Raw genomic sequence first — 14,920 nt, forward strand, 5'->3', positions numbered from 1 at the left:
CTTGCCGTGAATCCAGAGTTTCCAGGCGCTGCAATATTTGCAGCAGCTTGTCAGTAGCGCGCAGTTTTAAATACATTTTCTTTAATGTTGTGAGTATAACAAGTGCAACAATGTTTAATTCTGTACAATATTTACAGTCTATTCAGTTCAGTACCTTAACAATTCAGGAGAAATGTGAAATTAAGTGCCCATATGTTGAATCTCATAATGGAAAGAGCCGCTAAACAAAATAGCCTACAAACCTCGCATATTTTTTGCTAATTTATCCAGTATCCCTGCTTTCTTCTCTCAATCTCCACACAGCCTGTATTAGATTAATGTGTTTCAGAGACAATTCCATCAGCTGGGATAATAAGATGGAGTTTTAAAATAAGAACGGTAAATGTTCATGAGAAGAAGGAGCCATTGCTAGAATGTTTTCAAACAATAATAGAAGCTGAAACATCCAACAACATCACAATAAATGAGGCAAGCGCCCTGGTGCGTACTCTTGAAGATCCTGAATTCAATTTATGGATCAGTTTTTTCATTTATTGATGTATCATGTAGATATATTATACAACCAACTACAATATCGCCAGTTATATATTTCTAAGGTTCAAATCTGCATATAAACAAATTAAATTATGGTTCATTTCACGACACTCGCAACTGCAGGGGTTATATCAGCGTCGCCGGTGTGCCGGAATTTAGTCCCGCAGGATTCTTTTAAATGCCAGTAAATCTACTGACATGAGCCTGTCTCATTTAAACACATTTAAATGCCATCGACCTTGGCCGGGATCGAACCCGCAACCGACTATGCTACCGTGGCCGACTCTGCATATCAAGCTTTGTTAATTCCATATAGACAATACGGAACAGTGCACAGTTGAGCAGCGGGTTGTGTGAAAATGAAAACTCCAAAAAGCGTCGTAAGGTCGAAGGAATTCAGACAAGGGTTGCGGCAGTCAATATCACACAAGCTAACTACCGATTCCAGTTCATAGATCATCTGATATTATCTTCTCTTTTGTTTCAAGAAAAATTCGAATGATACAGAAGCTCATTTCCTGAAAATGACCTAAATGTATTTGTGAAGCTTTTTCCAATGTTCGATAAAGACAAACTAAAAACGAAACTCACTGTGTTGTATCAGAGACAAGGATTCAGAAATATCAGTGACGCAGTCAAGCTCTTGCAATTTCTTCTATTTGAGAACTTGCAGGCCTCATTTTCAGAAGTTATGAAACTACTATGCATAGCTATCACCATACCAATGACAACTTCCGAACCAGAACGTTGCTTTTCGTGTTTGAAGAGAGTAAAATCCTATCTCAGAAATACAATGAGAGAAGAGAGACTGACCGCATTAGCTATGTTTTCAATTGTAAAGACTATGTTAAACGACATATCGGATTTTAATAAGAAGATGATTCAAAAGTTTGCAACCTACAAGACAAGGCGCATGGAACTAATCTTTAAATAAGGTAAATTGCATGGTTTATTTTTGTATTCAGCCCCCCTGAATTCAATACCCACGAGCGGCCACTGACTTCATTAGAACCAGGTATCCAGCTTCGAGGCCCTTAGCCCTGAGAACTTAGAGTGTATTTATTTTCCCCTATTTTCATATTACATGATTATCGAAGAAATTAGCAAGTTCTTTGTGATGGTATAAGGATGAAAGTTGAAATTATAACCCTTTTCAATCTCGAACGGGTCTGTCTGATCACGGCCATCTGGAAGAAACAATGTTAACGATTTAGTCAGCCGTGACCTGATCGTGACGTATTATAATGGAGGTAGTGCAGGAAACAATTTAACTACCGCTAGACATAGTCCTACGAAGTGATGTCTTATTACTCCGAGGAATACGTGGCCCAGGGACATGCCCTCACGTCAGAGGTGAAAGTTGAGGAAAATCCCGTGCCAATATCGTCCGCTGTATTGAAACGTGAACCTGAGGTGAGTGGAGCACAATGAATGCACTGCTTGTTGTTCAAGTATTTATATTTTGATTCTAAGGACATTACCTCTACAACAGTACTTGTAGTGCCTTGCACTCTGTGATAGAGATAGATAAAGTATAATCAATATATACAATTGCAAGTTATATCATGTTGCAGAGAACTCTATTGTTGAAATGTTACTAGGTTTCATTTTTTAAGTTTGAAAACGAAATTTCTTGTTACACTTCCTGTTAATGTTGCTAAACTACACATTCTCGCAATGTTGTTATAATTATGTATTTTTTTCTAAAATTCTCATTTACGGTTTAAAATGATTAATTTTATTTTAGGCTAGGTGTAGGTGTACATATTATCGCAATTGCTTCTTAGAAATTTAGAGTATCAAACCAAAATATAACTCTTACTGCATTTCCCAATTCTGAATCATAATTCACATCAATGTGATAGCAACTATCTGTGAAGATGTGCTGCTAGTTGTTGAAATGTTACGTTTAATTATGCACTCTTTAAAATGTATGTAATATCGCGTATGGATTTATTTGGGTATATCAGTAGTCCATGAACTGTTGTAATTCTATTTCTATTTTCGTGTAATTACATGGCTTGTATTCTTTTGAACGTCATTTTAATTTTATTAATACCTAGACATATCCGTGCCCTTTGCTGCACGTATTACAAATAATTAAGTAGTACCAATGTATTTTCAAATAAAGTATTGTTATTCCTTAGTGAATAATTAGCTAGATCAATTATTGTTGATACTTCAGTTAACCAGGTCGTCCTGTGCAATCTATATCTTTTACAGCATACTATAATTTCGTAACAGCATCAGGTATCAATAAGGGCAAAATATAACAAAACAAGGAGTCACACAATTTTACTACTGAGGTCAAATAAGAATATCGATAATAGTGCAGTATTAATTTATCAGCATTTTTATTATTTTTGATATTATTAAATATTCACTAAAGACACCATATTTATGGCTGTGTCTTTTCGAAAATTCGTGACAAATTTTATTACCTTCAAATAGGATTAAATTTGACTACATATTGTTGATTCAACTTTAGTTTCGGCATTTTAACAAGAATATGTTTTAATCCCACCTTATGTGGCATTTCGCTCGATCATCAATTCACTCGTTCACACCTGTGGAATAACGATTAGCGCGTCTGGCCGCGAAACCAAGTGGCCTATGTTCGATTCCCGGATGAGGCAAGTTACCATGATGCGAGTTTTTCCGGGTTTTATTTCAACCCAATATGAGCAAATGCTGGGTTACTTTCGGTGCTGGACCCCGGGCTCATTTCACCAGCATTATCACCTGCATCTCATTTAGACGCTACATAGCTTTAGATGTTGATAAAGCATTGTAAAATAACCTACTATAAAACAAGTCAGTTCACTCAGGAGTTATCGTGATTACATATAGACAGTATCCATCTAGAGCAGTGGTACTCACTAGAAATTACAAGAGAAACAGCCTCTGTTGCAGTCCCTCGCCAAATTTCACAGCACTCAAACTGGGTAACAGTCTTATTACATTTATGGATAAACACATTCATTACTGATTACTTTAATTGATTTTATATTAATAGTTACCTGTTTGAGGCATATATTATTATTATTATTATTATTATTATTATTATTATTATTATCATTACATAATTTTAAGATAACTTACAGTTATGTAGATTACTGCTGTGAAGTTGAAGGCCACACTTTGTTACTCTCCTGTACAATTTTGTCAATACGAGCTGGTTGATTTGTTACAGATATCCTCAGTAGGTTTTCCAAATTCACATTTGTGAGACGAGATCTATGTTTACCATTGATTTTATCTTGCTGAAAGTCATTTCACAAATATACATTGATCCAAAAACACACAGCTTTCTTATATGCAAAAAATACCAAATTTCCGATCTATTTTTCTGGAACTGTATTCCAAAACTCTAATACTGAATTTATTTCTCGTTTCTCTTGAAAAATACCTTCTAGTTCCGAATCCTGCTGGAGATCAATAAGTTCATTTTTATATTTCTAATCTGAGGGCCAAAAATTGATAACCCAGTTACATCTGCTGTCGTTACTGACTAGGGAATTTCGACTAATCGAAATGGGTTTCGAAACTTTCGAAAATCTTAAATCTCGCGCTGAAATCATGGCGTAGTTCAGTGAGCAATTCTATGCTGCCTTCGTTCAGTGTATATCAAGGTGTGAATCACTGATATGAATGTTGATGGCCTTCTCGTAATGAAAGAAGCCACACAATCGGGACATTTCGCCCCCAGCTTTGTTCACCACAGTTTGATTTATAAACTACAGAAAGGGATTGATTCAGCGATATTCGATGAGGAAAGAAAGAAATGATTATCCTAAACTCGTAGACAACAACAGTTAGGATAACAAAAGAGCATACAGCATAGTTTACGAAGATAAACAGTGTAGAAATCAATATTAATATACGAATATCTAAACTTGGTGCAAAATTCCAAAAATTAAATATACCAGATCGAAATTAATAGGAAAATAAAGCAAATTGTAAACTAGGATGTCTCCATGTATGTAGTGGGTGATTCAGTAACAGATTGCTAGAATTGAACAACAACTAGAGGATGCCCTACTGAACATTTTGGGATATATAATATATATATATATATATTTATATATATATATATTTATATATATATATATAGTCAGGTAGGTAGGGATGTTTGGGAATATTTCCTTTTGTGCAGTAGTTCAATGGAACAAAAGCGGGCAGTCTGGTTTTTCCACTCTTTCCCTTCATAGACAAGGGATTTTTAGCCATCGAGTACTTACTTACTTACTTACAAATGGCTTTTAAGGAACCCGAAAGTTCATTGCCGCCCTCACATAAGCCCGCCAGCGGTCCCTATCCTGTGCAAGATTAATCCAGTCTCTATCATCATACCCCACCTCCCTCAAATCCATTTTAATATTATCCTCCCATCTACGTCTCGGCCTCCCTAAAGGTCTTTTTCCCTCCGGTCTCCCAACTAACACTCTATATGCATTTCTGGATTCGCCCATACGTGCTACATGCCCTGCCCATCTCAAACGTCTGGATTTAATGTTCCTAATTATGTCAGGTGAAGAATACAATGCGTGCAGTTCTGTGTTGTGTAACTTTCTCCATTCTCCTGTAACTTCATCCCGCTTAGCCCCAAATATTTTCCTAAGAACCTTATTCTCAAACACCCTGAACCTATGTTCCTCTCTCAGAGTGAGAGTCCAAGTTTCACAACCATACAGAAGAACCGGTAATATAACTGTTTTATAAATTCTAACTTTCAGATTTTTCGACAGCAGACTGGATGATAATAGCTTCTCAACCGAATAATAACACGCATTTCCCATATTTATTCTGCGTTTAATTTCCTCCCGAGTGTCATTTATATTTGTTACTGTTGCTCCAAGATATTTGAATTTTTCCACCTCTTCGAAGGATAAATCTCCAATTTTTATAGTTCCATTTCGTACAATATTCTGGTCACGAGACATAATCATATACTTTGTCTTTTCGGGATTTACTTCCAAACCGATCGCTCTACTTGCTTCAAGTAAAATTTCCGTGTTTTCCCTAATCGTTTGTGTATTTTCTCCTAACATATTCACGTCATCCGCAAAGACAAGAAGCTGATGTAACCCGTTCAATTCCAAACCCTGTCTGTTATCCTGAACTTTCCTAATGGCATATTCTAGAGCGAAGTTAAAAAGTAAAGGTGATAGTGCATCTCCCTGCTTTAGCCCGCAGTGAATTGGAAAAGCATCAGATAGAAACTGACCTATGCGGAGCCATCGAGTACAGTCAACCAAAAAAATGTTATGTGCTCACTAGGGAATAATCCAGAGTCTGAACGTTTCTTTTACTAAATTACGCAAATATTGTTGCTAGTCTAACACAATGTTGAAGATATGCTAAATATAATACACAATACTATATTATATGGAGTAATGGCCGAAATATTAAACAATTATGCACAGTTGACTTTGCCTATTCATCATCACAGACGTTAATAACATGTATAACAAATGTTTTTGCATGAAAATATGCATATGCATATGATTCCTGGCTTTATGCATGGTAATGTGAAGCACATACGTCCGTTGTCATCAGGCTGTGACATACAAATACATAGAGAAGAAATTGTAAAGTTAGAAGTTGTCTTCTTACACCCTGTAATAAATTGTAATATATGATATCTCTTTGTACTGCAGGAACGGGATTTTTCGAATCAGGATGTGTCTGGTATAAAGGAGGAATATGAGGACCAGAGCCAAGATCTCACAACAGTGATAAAATTCGAGGAAGAACCGGAGGTAATTTGGTTGCCTGTGGTGAAACGTGAACCTGAGGTGAGTGCACCACAAAGAATTCATTGTGTTCTTCTTCCAGTGTTTATCTTATGTTTTGATTGTAGCGGACACTGTCTTTTTTACAACAGTACCTGCAGCATAAATTTCATATATATACGGTGATTCTCGTAAGTTGTGCAATATTCTTGGAAGTTATTTCTGGAATCATTCTGATGAAAAATGGCCACATGAATATATTTTCATTTATGAAAGTTTAAGCATTTAAATTATATACAATAATGGTACTCGATGTATTGTAAATTCATTAAAGGAAATTCACGTTAGTACTCACATAAAAAAATTAGTATTAAAGCCATATTTCAATCACCCCACACAATGTCTTTAGTCTTCTGGCTGTAGATGTTGAACTCGCTGCAAGTGATAGGGGTACATTCCCTCATCGTTCAATGTTCTCCACACCCTATTTTGAGGAACACCTAGTCGTCTGGATATGTTACTGCCACTCGTGCGTGGGCTTTTTTCTGTTTCATTGTTGGCAACTGCAAGATCATGTGCCTTCGCAACACAGGGGACTGAAATGTGCGAACTGAAAAAATACGTGACAACATTCTGTGATGTGGATATTCTCTTCGATATTCATCCACAGAATTATTAGCGTTCCCGTCACAAAAGCCATAAACATGAATCATATCTGCGTATTCGATATTGTCAAAATGTAACGGCATTTTTGTTAACACACGGACAATGACACACTGCGACGGAGATCTTGCTGTGTGCCTGTCTGTGTGTAAGGGACATTGTGCGAGTTATCTCTCTTCCTTTGACGTCACAAAACGCTGTGTCGCCTGTAATATCAGCTGTACTGTAATGCTCGCAGCACACATGGAAGCATTATTTTCGTAGGAAAGGAAAACCCGAGCTCTGAATCCTTACATGAGAAATGATGAAATTATACCGAAAGTAGCTTTGAAAATCAAGGGAATTAAAAGTGATATTGCATTATTCTTTCACCTACAAAAATCTATTTAAATGCATATAATTTAGCCGATTTTAGAGGCACAGTCACGATATGTAACATTGTGTCACTGGCAAAAATGGAGTCGGGAAATTGTTTTAGAACTAAACATAGATTTTTCTTCTTCTCGTCAGTAAGATTGAATGATTCAGAAATATCTTGAACCTTTTCTTCCACAAAGTGCAATAAAATAGCAGTCGTTTTTCCTTCAGATGCGTTTTCGTAATAATCATCAGTAAATGCATTAAACTGTCTCTTGAATCGTTTCCAATTTAATGACATATTGCCTTGTACATTGGAAGACGCACACATTGCGTATCTTTTAATAAATCCAACTTGTTATTTTTTAATCATACCAACAAATTAACTTTCAATTAACTTCATTATCTTGTCTTCACAAAATAAAAATAAAATAAATAATATTTCTTTCGTTCACCGTTGCCACCATGTTCTATATAATACTAGCTGAAAGCACCCGGTGTTGCCTGGGTTTTCCTTCTGCTTCTATTTTTAATTAAACTGGTTATTATATTTTCGGAAATCTCGGAAACATAACTATACACAACCAAAACGAATTGTCTTTACTAAGATTTCCTCGCCCATAAAGATGATTCTTTGCTTAACTTATGAACTCCTTAGCCAAATGCCTGCCAGGGTTAACTTAATTTAAAACAGTTGTAAATCAGGCACCGAAAAGAAAACATTTCATCATGTGCCTGACGTTAAACTGTTGTTTTACATTTATTTATTTATTTGCTTTTATTCATTTATTTATTTGTTTTTATTTATTTATATGTTTTTATTTATTTATTTATTTAGTTAGTTAGTTAGTTAGTTATTTATTCTGGTGTAGTTAAGGCCATTACGCCTTATCTTCCACACCGCCAGGAATACAAATAAAGTAATAGAAAAATCAAACTATAAACAAAGTAAAACCCAACGAAAATATAATTCCTTCTCCTCTTTCTGATCAGTTTCAGCATCGAATCAATATATACATATATAATTTAATTTATATTAGAAGATTTTTTTTACCTCTTTCCCACTGTACACCCTCATATCATATCCAGTTTTTTTTTAATAAAACTTGAAACAATATCTCTTAAATTCAGAACATATTATATTAATTCTAATTTTATACGCGGAATGCAGATATAATATAAACTCGCAATAAGTCATTTTTTGACGTAAAGACTAATATTCTGAGAAACGTATGGGCCTACCACTATTTTAGAAATTAAGAGATTTTTATTCCCACAATGCTTAACATACTAAATTTGCAACGTAATTATACAGATATAATTTCGCAGAAACACATTTTCGGACGTGAACAACAATACTTTGAAAATTGATACAATGTTATTTTCAGTGGGATTATGTACATTCACATACTACATTAGCAACATGACAAAATTATGATTGAACTGCTTATTGATATGTGTAAAATGTTTTTTTTTTTTTTCACTTATTTGTATAAAATATAGTTGAGGATGTGAAAAACGCAGTTTTTAAGTTAATGTCTGCAACTTTAGAGCGACTGTCCTTGAGCTTCATTTTAATATGCTCATTAGTGGCATTGAAATTGCAGTTGCTTAAAATTGAATGAGTATCCTAGCAATACGTGGAATAAAAACATCTCCTTTTATTTTTGCAATTAATATTGCCAATTCTATTAAGTTTCATATGAGTTTTTCACACCAATTCTTATTCGTGCATAATTTTGGTGGGCCAATATTTCGCAATAGTAGGTACTATTGCTTATTCAATATTAAGTAAATTATGTGGTAGCAAACCTTGTAGTTTCAAAGAATTCTAGAATTCAGTTGTATAAAACAGTTTGCTCACTATCTACAAAACTGCATCGAGGAATTCATAATACGGTCCTGGACTGCGTAAAGATACTTATTGCATGAATTATCTAGTTTTAGCCTTCATGATCTGTAACAACAACAATGTAATTTAATTTCGTGTTAAAATTTCCATGGCCTCGTGAAAGTGGATGTTGAATACAACAGACAATAATAAAAAACAATTGACTATAGAAGATTGCATTTTAGTATTACATATGAATGTTTGATCGTATTTATTTTTCTTAGTTATAATTTTAATTAATTTAACTTCCATTTGCACAATTTTAATGTAGCCTATGTTCTTCTCCTGGTTATGAAGGTTAAATGTGCAAACTTTGGCACATATCGGTCAAAGCGTGTAGATTTGTATAGAGAACATACAGACATACATATATACATACATACCCACATTCAGTTTTATATATTAAGATAGTTTATTTACCAGAGTTTAGAAAACATTTATAACAAGCTCAGATATCTACATAGTTGCCATCACAGATGTATATAGACACTTAACTATCAATATCAGTACACATAACAGAGTGAAATTTATGTGGGAAGAAATGATAAAACCTTTGAGTAAAGTGTGATTATGATTATTGTGTATTTGATGGCCGGTATAAAGCTATGAAGATTATGTAAAGGAATACGTAATGATTTTACCTTTGCTAACAAAATAATTTTAGTCTTGTCACGAAAGCAGTGTGTTTGTCAAAGGAATAGATTAGAAGGAAATGTAGAGTAGACAGAGTGTATAAGATTGTAAGTAGTTTTGATGAATGTAAGAAAAATGTCAGTTGTTTAAAATTTTCCTTCTTCTTCTTGTGCCGACTATTTTATTATTTGTTGTTGGAGAATTGTATGGATAGCAGTATCCATGAGGTGGGCCTTGACTGTAACGAATACGTCAGATATTAAATTGAATGCTAAATTAACAATTGTTATTTTGTCAACTGTCTCATGACAGGTTTGAACCGCATATGTGACACCATTAAGACATCTCTCATAATGCAACTAAGCCAGGAGATAATGGGGTACGATGGCGAGTTGCTTTCTCCTAAATAAATAATCGATAGATTTTATTTGAAACTTAAAGCATGTCTGAAGACAGGTTTGAACCTCATATGTGACAGCATTAAGACATCTCTCATAAGGCAACTAAGCCAGGAGATAATGGGGTACGATGGCCAGTTGCTTTCTCCTAAATAAATAATCGATAGATTTTATTTGAAACTTAAAGCATGTCTCAAGGCAGGTTTGAACCTCATAAGTGACACCATTAAGACATCTCTCATAAGGCAACTAAGCCAGGAGATAATGGTGTACGATAGCTAGTTGCTTTCTCCTAAATAAATAATCGATAGATTTTATTTGAAACTTAAAGCATGTGTGAAGACAGGTTTGAACCTCATATGTGACACCATTAAGACATCTTTCATAAGGCAACTAAGCCAGGAGATAATGGGGTACGATGGCGAGTTGCTTTCTCCTAAATAAATAATCGATAGATTTTATTTGAAACTTAAAGCATGTCTGAAGACAGGTTTGAACCTCATATGTGACAGCATTAAGACATCTCTCATAAGGCAACTAAGCCAGGAGATAATGGGGTACGATGGCCAGTTGCTTTCTCCTAAATAAATAATCGATAGATTTTATTTGAAACTTAAAGCATGTCTGAAGACAGGTTTGAACCTCATATGTGACACCATTAAGACATCTCTCATAAGGCAACTAAGCCAGGAGATAATGGGGTACGATGGCGAGTTGCTTTCTCCTAAATAAATAATCGATAGATTTTATTTGAAACTTAAAGCATGTCTGAAGACAGGTTTGAACCTCATAAGTGACACCATTAAGACATCTCTCATAAGACAACTAAGCCAGGAGATAATGGGGTACGATAGCCAGTTGCTTTCCCCTAAATAAATAATCGATAGATTTTATTTGAAACTTAAAGCATGTTAAACGGGAAATTTTTAGTTTTTGTCATATTTTAAAGAAGGTTAATCTTTATTTGTAGCTTTAAAGGATATTAGTTTAAGATTAACTTAAAGCCTTTTACATTTATATTAATAACATAAAAACTAACAAGACAGAAATATATATAATAACATATGAATTAAATTCATTTCTACGGCAATTATGTAGATGGTAATGGCGGATTATGAATTGGATTACATCTAATCCGTCATGGCCGTGCTATTGCAGTAATAAAAACATAATATATATACCAAATGGTGTTTCTGTTCATACAGTACTTTTGCCTGGCAGAAAGTGTGGAGTAAAACATTACGGTCAGCATACACCTAAGACTTAAGTTTCCAAATGAATGCGGATGTTAGCTGCTGAGATTATGAGTTCAGAAATAGTACCAAAATCCAACTAAACCAGATAAAGATTGCTTCGTTGAGACCGTTATGTGATGTTAAAATTTATGGTCACACATTGAAATAATATTAGACATTGTGAGGCTAAGGTGAATTCCATTGGAGACTGCAAATTGAAGTATTATTTCACAGATAATTCCTGCAATAGTTAATTAGTTATTCTATAAGGAACAGAAGTACCCCATGAAAAATGTGTTCTGTGGTTTGATATTCTACTAGGACCCAGTATGATTTAAACTAAGGTTACGGCATTTTTTCACAATTTCCGGGTCAAATATCGATATACGAAAAAAAAAAAAGGAACTACTATCTTTAACATTTGAATTAGTTTGTCATTCTTTTGTATTGTTTTTTCTTCACACTGGAAGAAAAAAATTCTGATTCTGTTTAGGCATATACACAAAAAATATTCTTTCTGCTTACCTATTACTGAAAAAAACTGATATTTTTCAGAAAAGTGAATTTTTTGGGTAGATATTATCTGGATCCCAATTTTGCAGTGAATTTCTGATAGGAAAAATTTTGTTAAGTCCACATCATGTTCATTGAAGAAAAAGCAAAGAATGGAGACAGTGACAAAGGGAATGACAAATTCCAGGAAGACACATGGCTAGTTTGCTTATGGAGTTCACGGAATCATTTTCTCAGAGAAAAAAATTAAAATTTTACTTCATTTTGAGTAAGGAGTACCATTATCTTCATAGTAATTCGCTATTTTCTCTGAATTCGCATATTTCTTCAAGCATTTATTTTATTTTATTGCGTTATTTTACGACGCTGTATCAACATCTAGGTTATTTAGCGTCTGAATGAAATGAAGGTGATAATGCTGGTGAAATGAATCCGGGGTCCAGCACCGAAAGTTACCCGCATTTGCTGAGGAAAAACCCCGGAAAAAACCTCAACCAGGTAACTTGCCCCGACCGGGATTCGAACCCGGGCCACCTGGTTTCGCGGCCAGACTCGCTGACCGTTACTCCACAGTGTGGACTCTTCAAGCATGAAATATCATCAAATAAATTATCTTCAACCAGGTAAAGTCCATCTACATATGAAGGAAGATAATTGACTGTCTTTTCAAGTTCTTCTGTTCAAGGAGGAGATCTCAGCACAATTCCGTAGATACTTTATCTTGTGAATGAATAACCAGGCACAAGACTTCATAAAATTCACAAGAGAGACTAATAATTCTGTTGTGGAATAAGAACTATATTTTTCTAGATAGCAAAAGTAGCTTCTTTCTGAAGCTCAATTTTTCTATTAACCTTGATAAGAAAGTGAAAGACTCGAACGCAGTTACGTCCTCATCTTCAGTTTTTATTATGTCATCATGAAAATGCAAAATGCAGCAAACTTGCATTATCAAAAATTGATCCACAATAATATGCAAAGATCATAGAACCATATTAATACTTAAAATCCAATGAGGATATCCGGGAACAAATTATTAAATGCAGGGACATTCTGTAGACCAATTTCGTCCGGGGTCATCAGAAACATTTTGGGACTGTGCCTGGAGAATAGGGACATCTAGTAACCTTCCTCTAAAGTACAGTTTCTTTTATTTAGATATAATTATATACAGCATATTAGTTCTGTCAAGGTAGCAGTTTCTAATGTCGTCCAGATTTGTGACGTACTCAGTGAATTTGGCTCCCCCGAACTGTAATGGACACATCTCCTTTGAAAGATGAATTTGGGCATTCTTTTACGAGCAGTGTAAATGCTGAATCGAGTTCTTTGCATCGTTTTTGGGCGAAATCATTGCAAATAGAATTAAACTTGTTTCAAATACTAGGTATTGAAACGTTGATGTTAGTGAAAAGGAAGTACATGCTAGAAAAGAGAAACCACGTAAAAGAATGCATTCTGGTTCTGAAAAGCAGAATATACCACGAGTAAAAGATTAAATGCATCAGACCTAGAAAGCAAAATGGTTTACAAATCAAAGTATTATTACCGAAGATTACATTTTTGAGATCAATGGTCAGAGGATGCCTCTATGCAGACGTCTGTTTCTCAATACATTGGATGGACACGAGAAATGTGTTGCTCATGTCATTCAGAATAAAATTTGAAGCACCCACCAGCGATACACATGAAAACTTACTTTTAAACATAACAAGAGTGAGGAGACTTAAATGAAGTTTATTTATTTTAGACAGGCAGACTATATTAATACAGTTAATACAAATAAATAAACAAATACGGATAAATACAAATGCCACAGTTTGTGGTGAAAAAGAGAGATGCTTTCATCAGGTCCACACTGGATACAAGAAAGCAACTCCAGTCCTGTGAGAAGAAGACAGATTATTTTTCACGGAGAGTAATATGAAAATAAAGGTAGACTATAAAAGCGATAAAAACAAACACTAGTAGGTAAGTGATGGATTGAATTAGCAGTTACCTATGTGTGGTAGATTCTGGATTGTTGCCTCCTGTAACATATTTGTGCCTCTTGTTTCACTTTCCTGCTATTACTTACAACTTAAAAATCATAATAGTTTGCTTTTATATGTAAATGATAACAAAATATGCAGGGGAAAAGGAACTGGCCATCCTACTCCATTATCTTCTGGCCTAGTTGTTATATTACCTGTGAAGTTCAGACGACTCTTTGGACAGTAAACTAAACAACAAAAATAACAAATGATAGCAGTCCACATAAAGCAAAGACCTGCAAACATGCTTATGTTAAAAAGAAATAAGACAATGAAAAGAACGCCTCTGTGTCTCGGATAAAAGTGTTCCAAAGAGGTTATGTTTTATTGTGCCAAATTTTGGTACCATTATGCAACTTTCGCAAACCCTTAAATGTTTAATGTTGAAAAAAAATCGTTGGTCTTTTTCGATATGCCCTCCTATTTAGCCAAAGAAGATTGTCCTTACTGTAACCATCCAGACAGTATAACACGTAGACTCTGATTCAGAAAACCACTAGGAAAGAAACTGATGAAAGAGAGTAAGGCCCAATTGTATAAAACTCCCTGACTAAAGATCAACTTTGATCTAAGATCGAAAAGTGAACCGAGTTCAGATACTTCTTCTATTGTATAAAACTTTTCTGCGATCAAATTACCTTGGTTCAAATGCACTCTAAGTTCACGTGAAAAGGATTTGGCAACATCGCATTAACAGGTGAAATACGTGATGCGCGGACCATGTGTTCCCGGCTCCAGAACAATTTTTCCCTCGAAATTATTCAAATCAACTTTACAGGGAGTTATACCTGAAATCTTGATTTGCATAATACACGTCACTGTTCGTTAACAGAAAACCACAATTTAAGTCACACAGAGTTAGTGTGCACTCGAAGTTGGTTGCTTGACGGTTGTCAGCCCACTTTGAGGTCTGTGGATATAGAGGGAA

At 34.8% G+C, this 14,920-nt stretch overlaps 1 protein-coding gene across 2 annotated transcripts in view; it reads left to right on the forward strand.

Annotated features, from left to right (window-relative positions):
* Positions 1 to 1,735: 1,735 nt before the first annotated feature.
* LOC138693031 (zinc finger protein 235-like) overlaps positions 1,736 to 14,920 on the forward strand; it is a 31,077-nt gene continuing 17,892 nt past the window's right edge. Inside the window, exons 1-2 of one of the 2 annotated variants that reach the window (XM_069816551.1) lie at positions 1,736 to 1,947; positions 6,195 to 6,332. In XM_069816551.1, coding sequence (XP_069672652.1) covers positions 1,834 to 1,947; positions 6,195 to 6,332 — 252 coding nt within the window. In that variant the 5' untranslated portion in view covers positions 1,736 to 1,833. The remainder of the gene's footprint in view (positions 1,948 to 6,194; positions 6,333 to 14,920) is intronic. The other variant, XM_069816550.1, reaches the window with a different exon arrangement.

This window comes from Periplaneta americana, chromosome 17 (assembly GCF_040183065.1).
Source record: "Periplaneta americana isolate PAMFEO1 chromosome 17, P.americana_PAMFEO1_priV1, whole genome shotgun sequence".
NCBI classification, from domain to species: Eukaryota; Metazoa; Arthropoda; class Insecta; order Blattodea; family Blattidae; genus Periplaneta; species Periplaneta americana.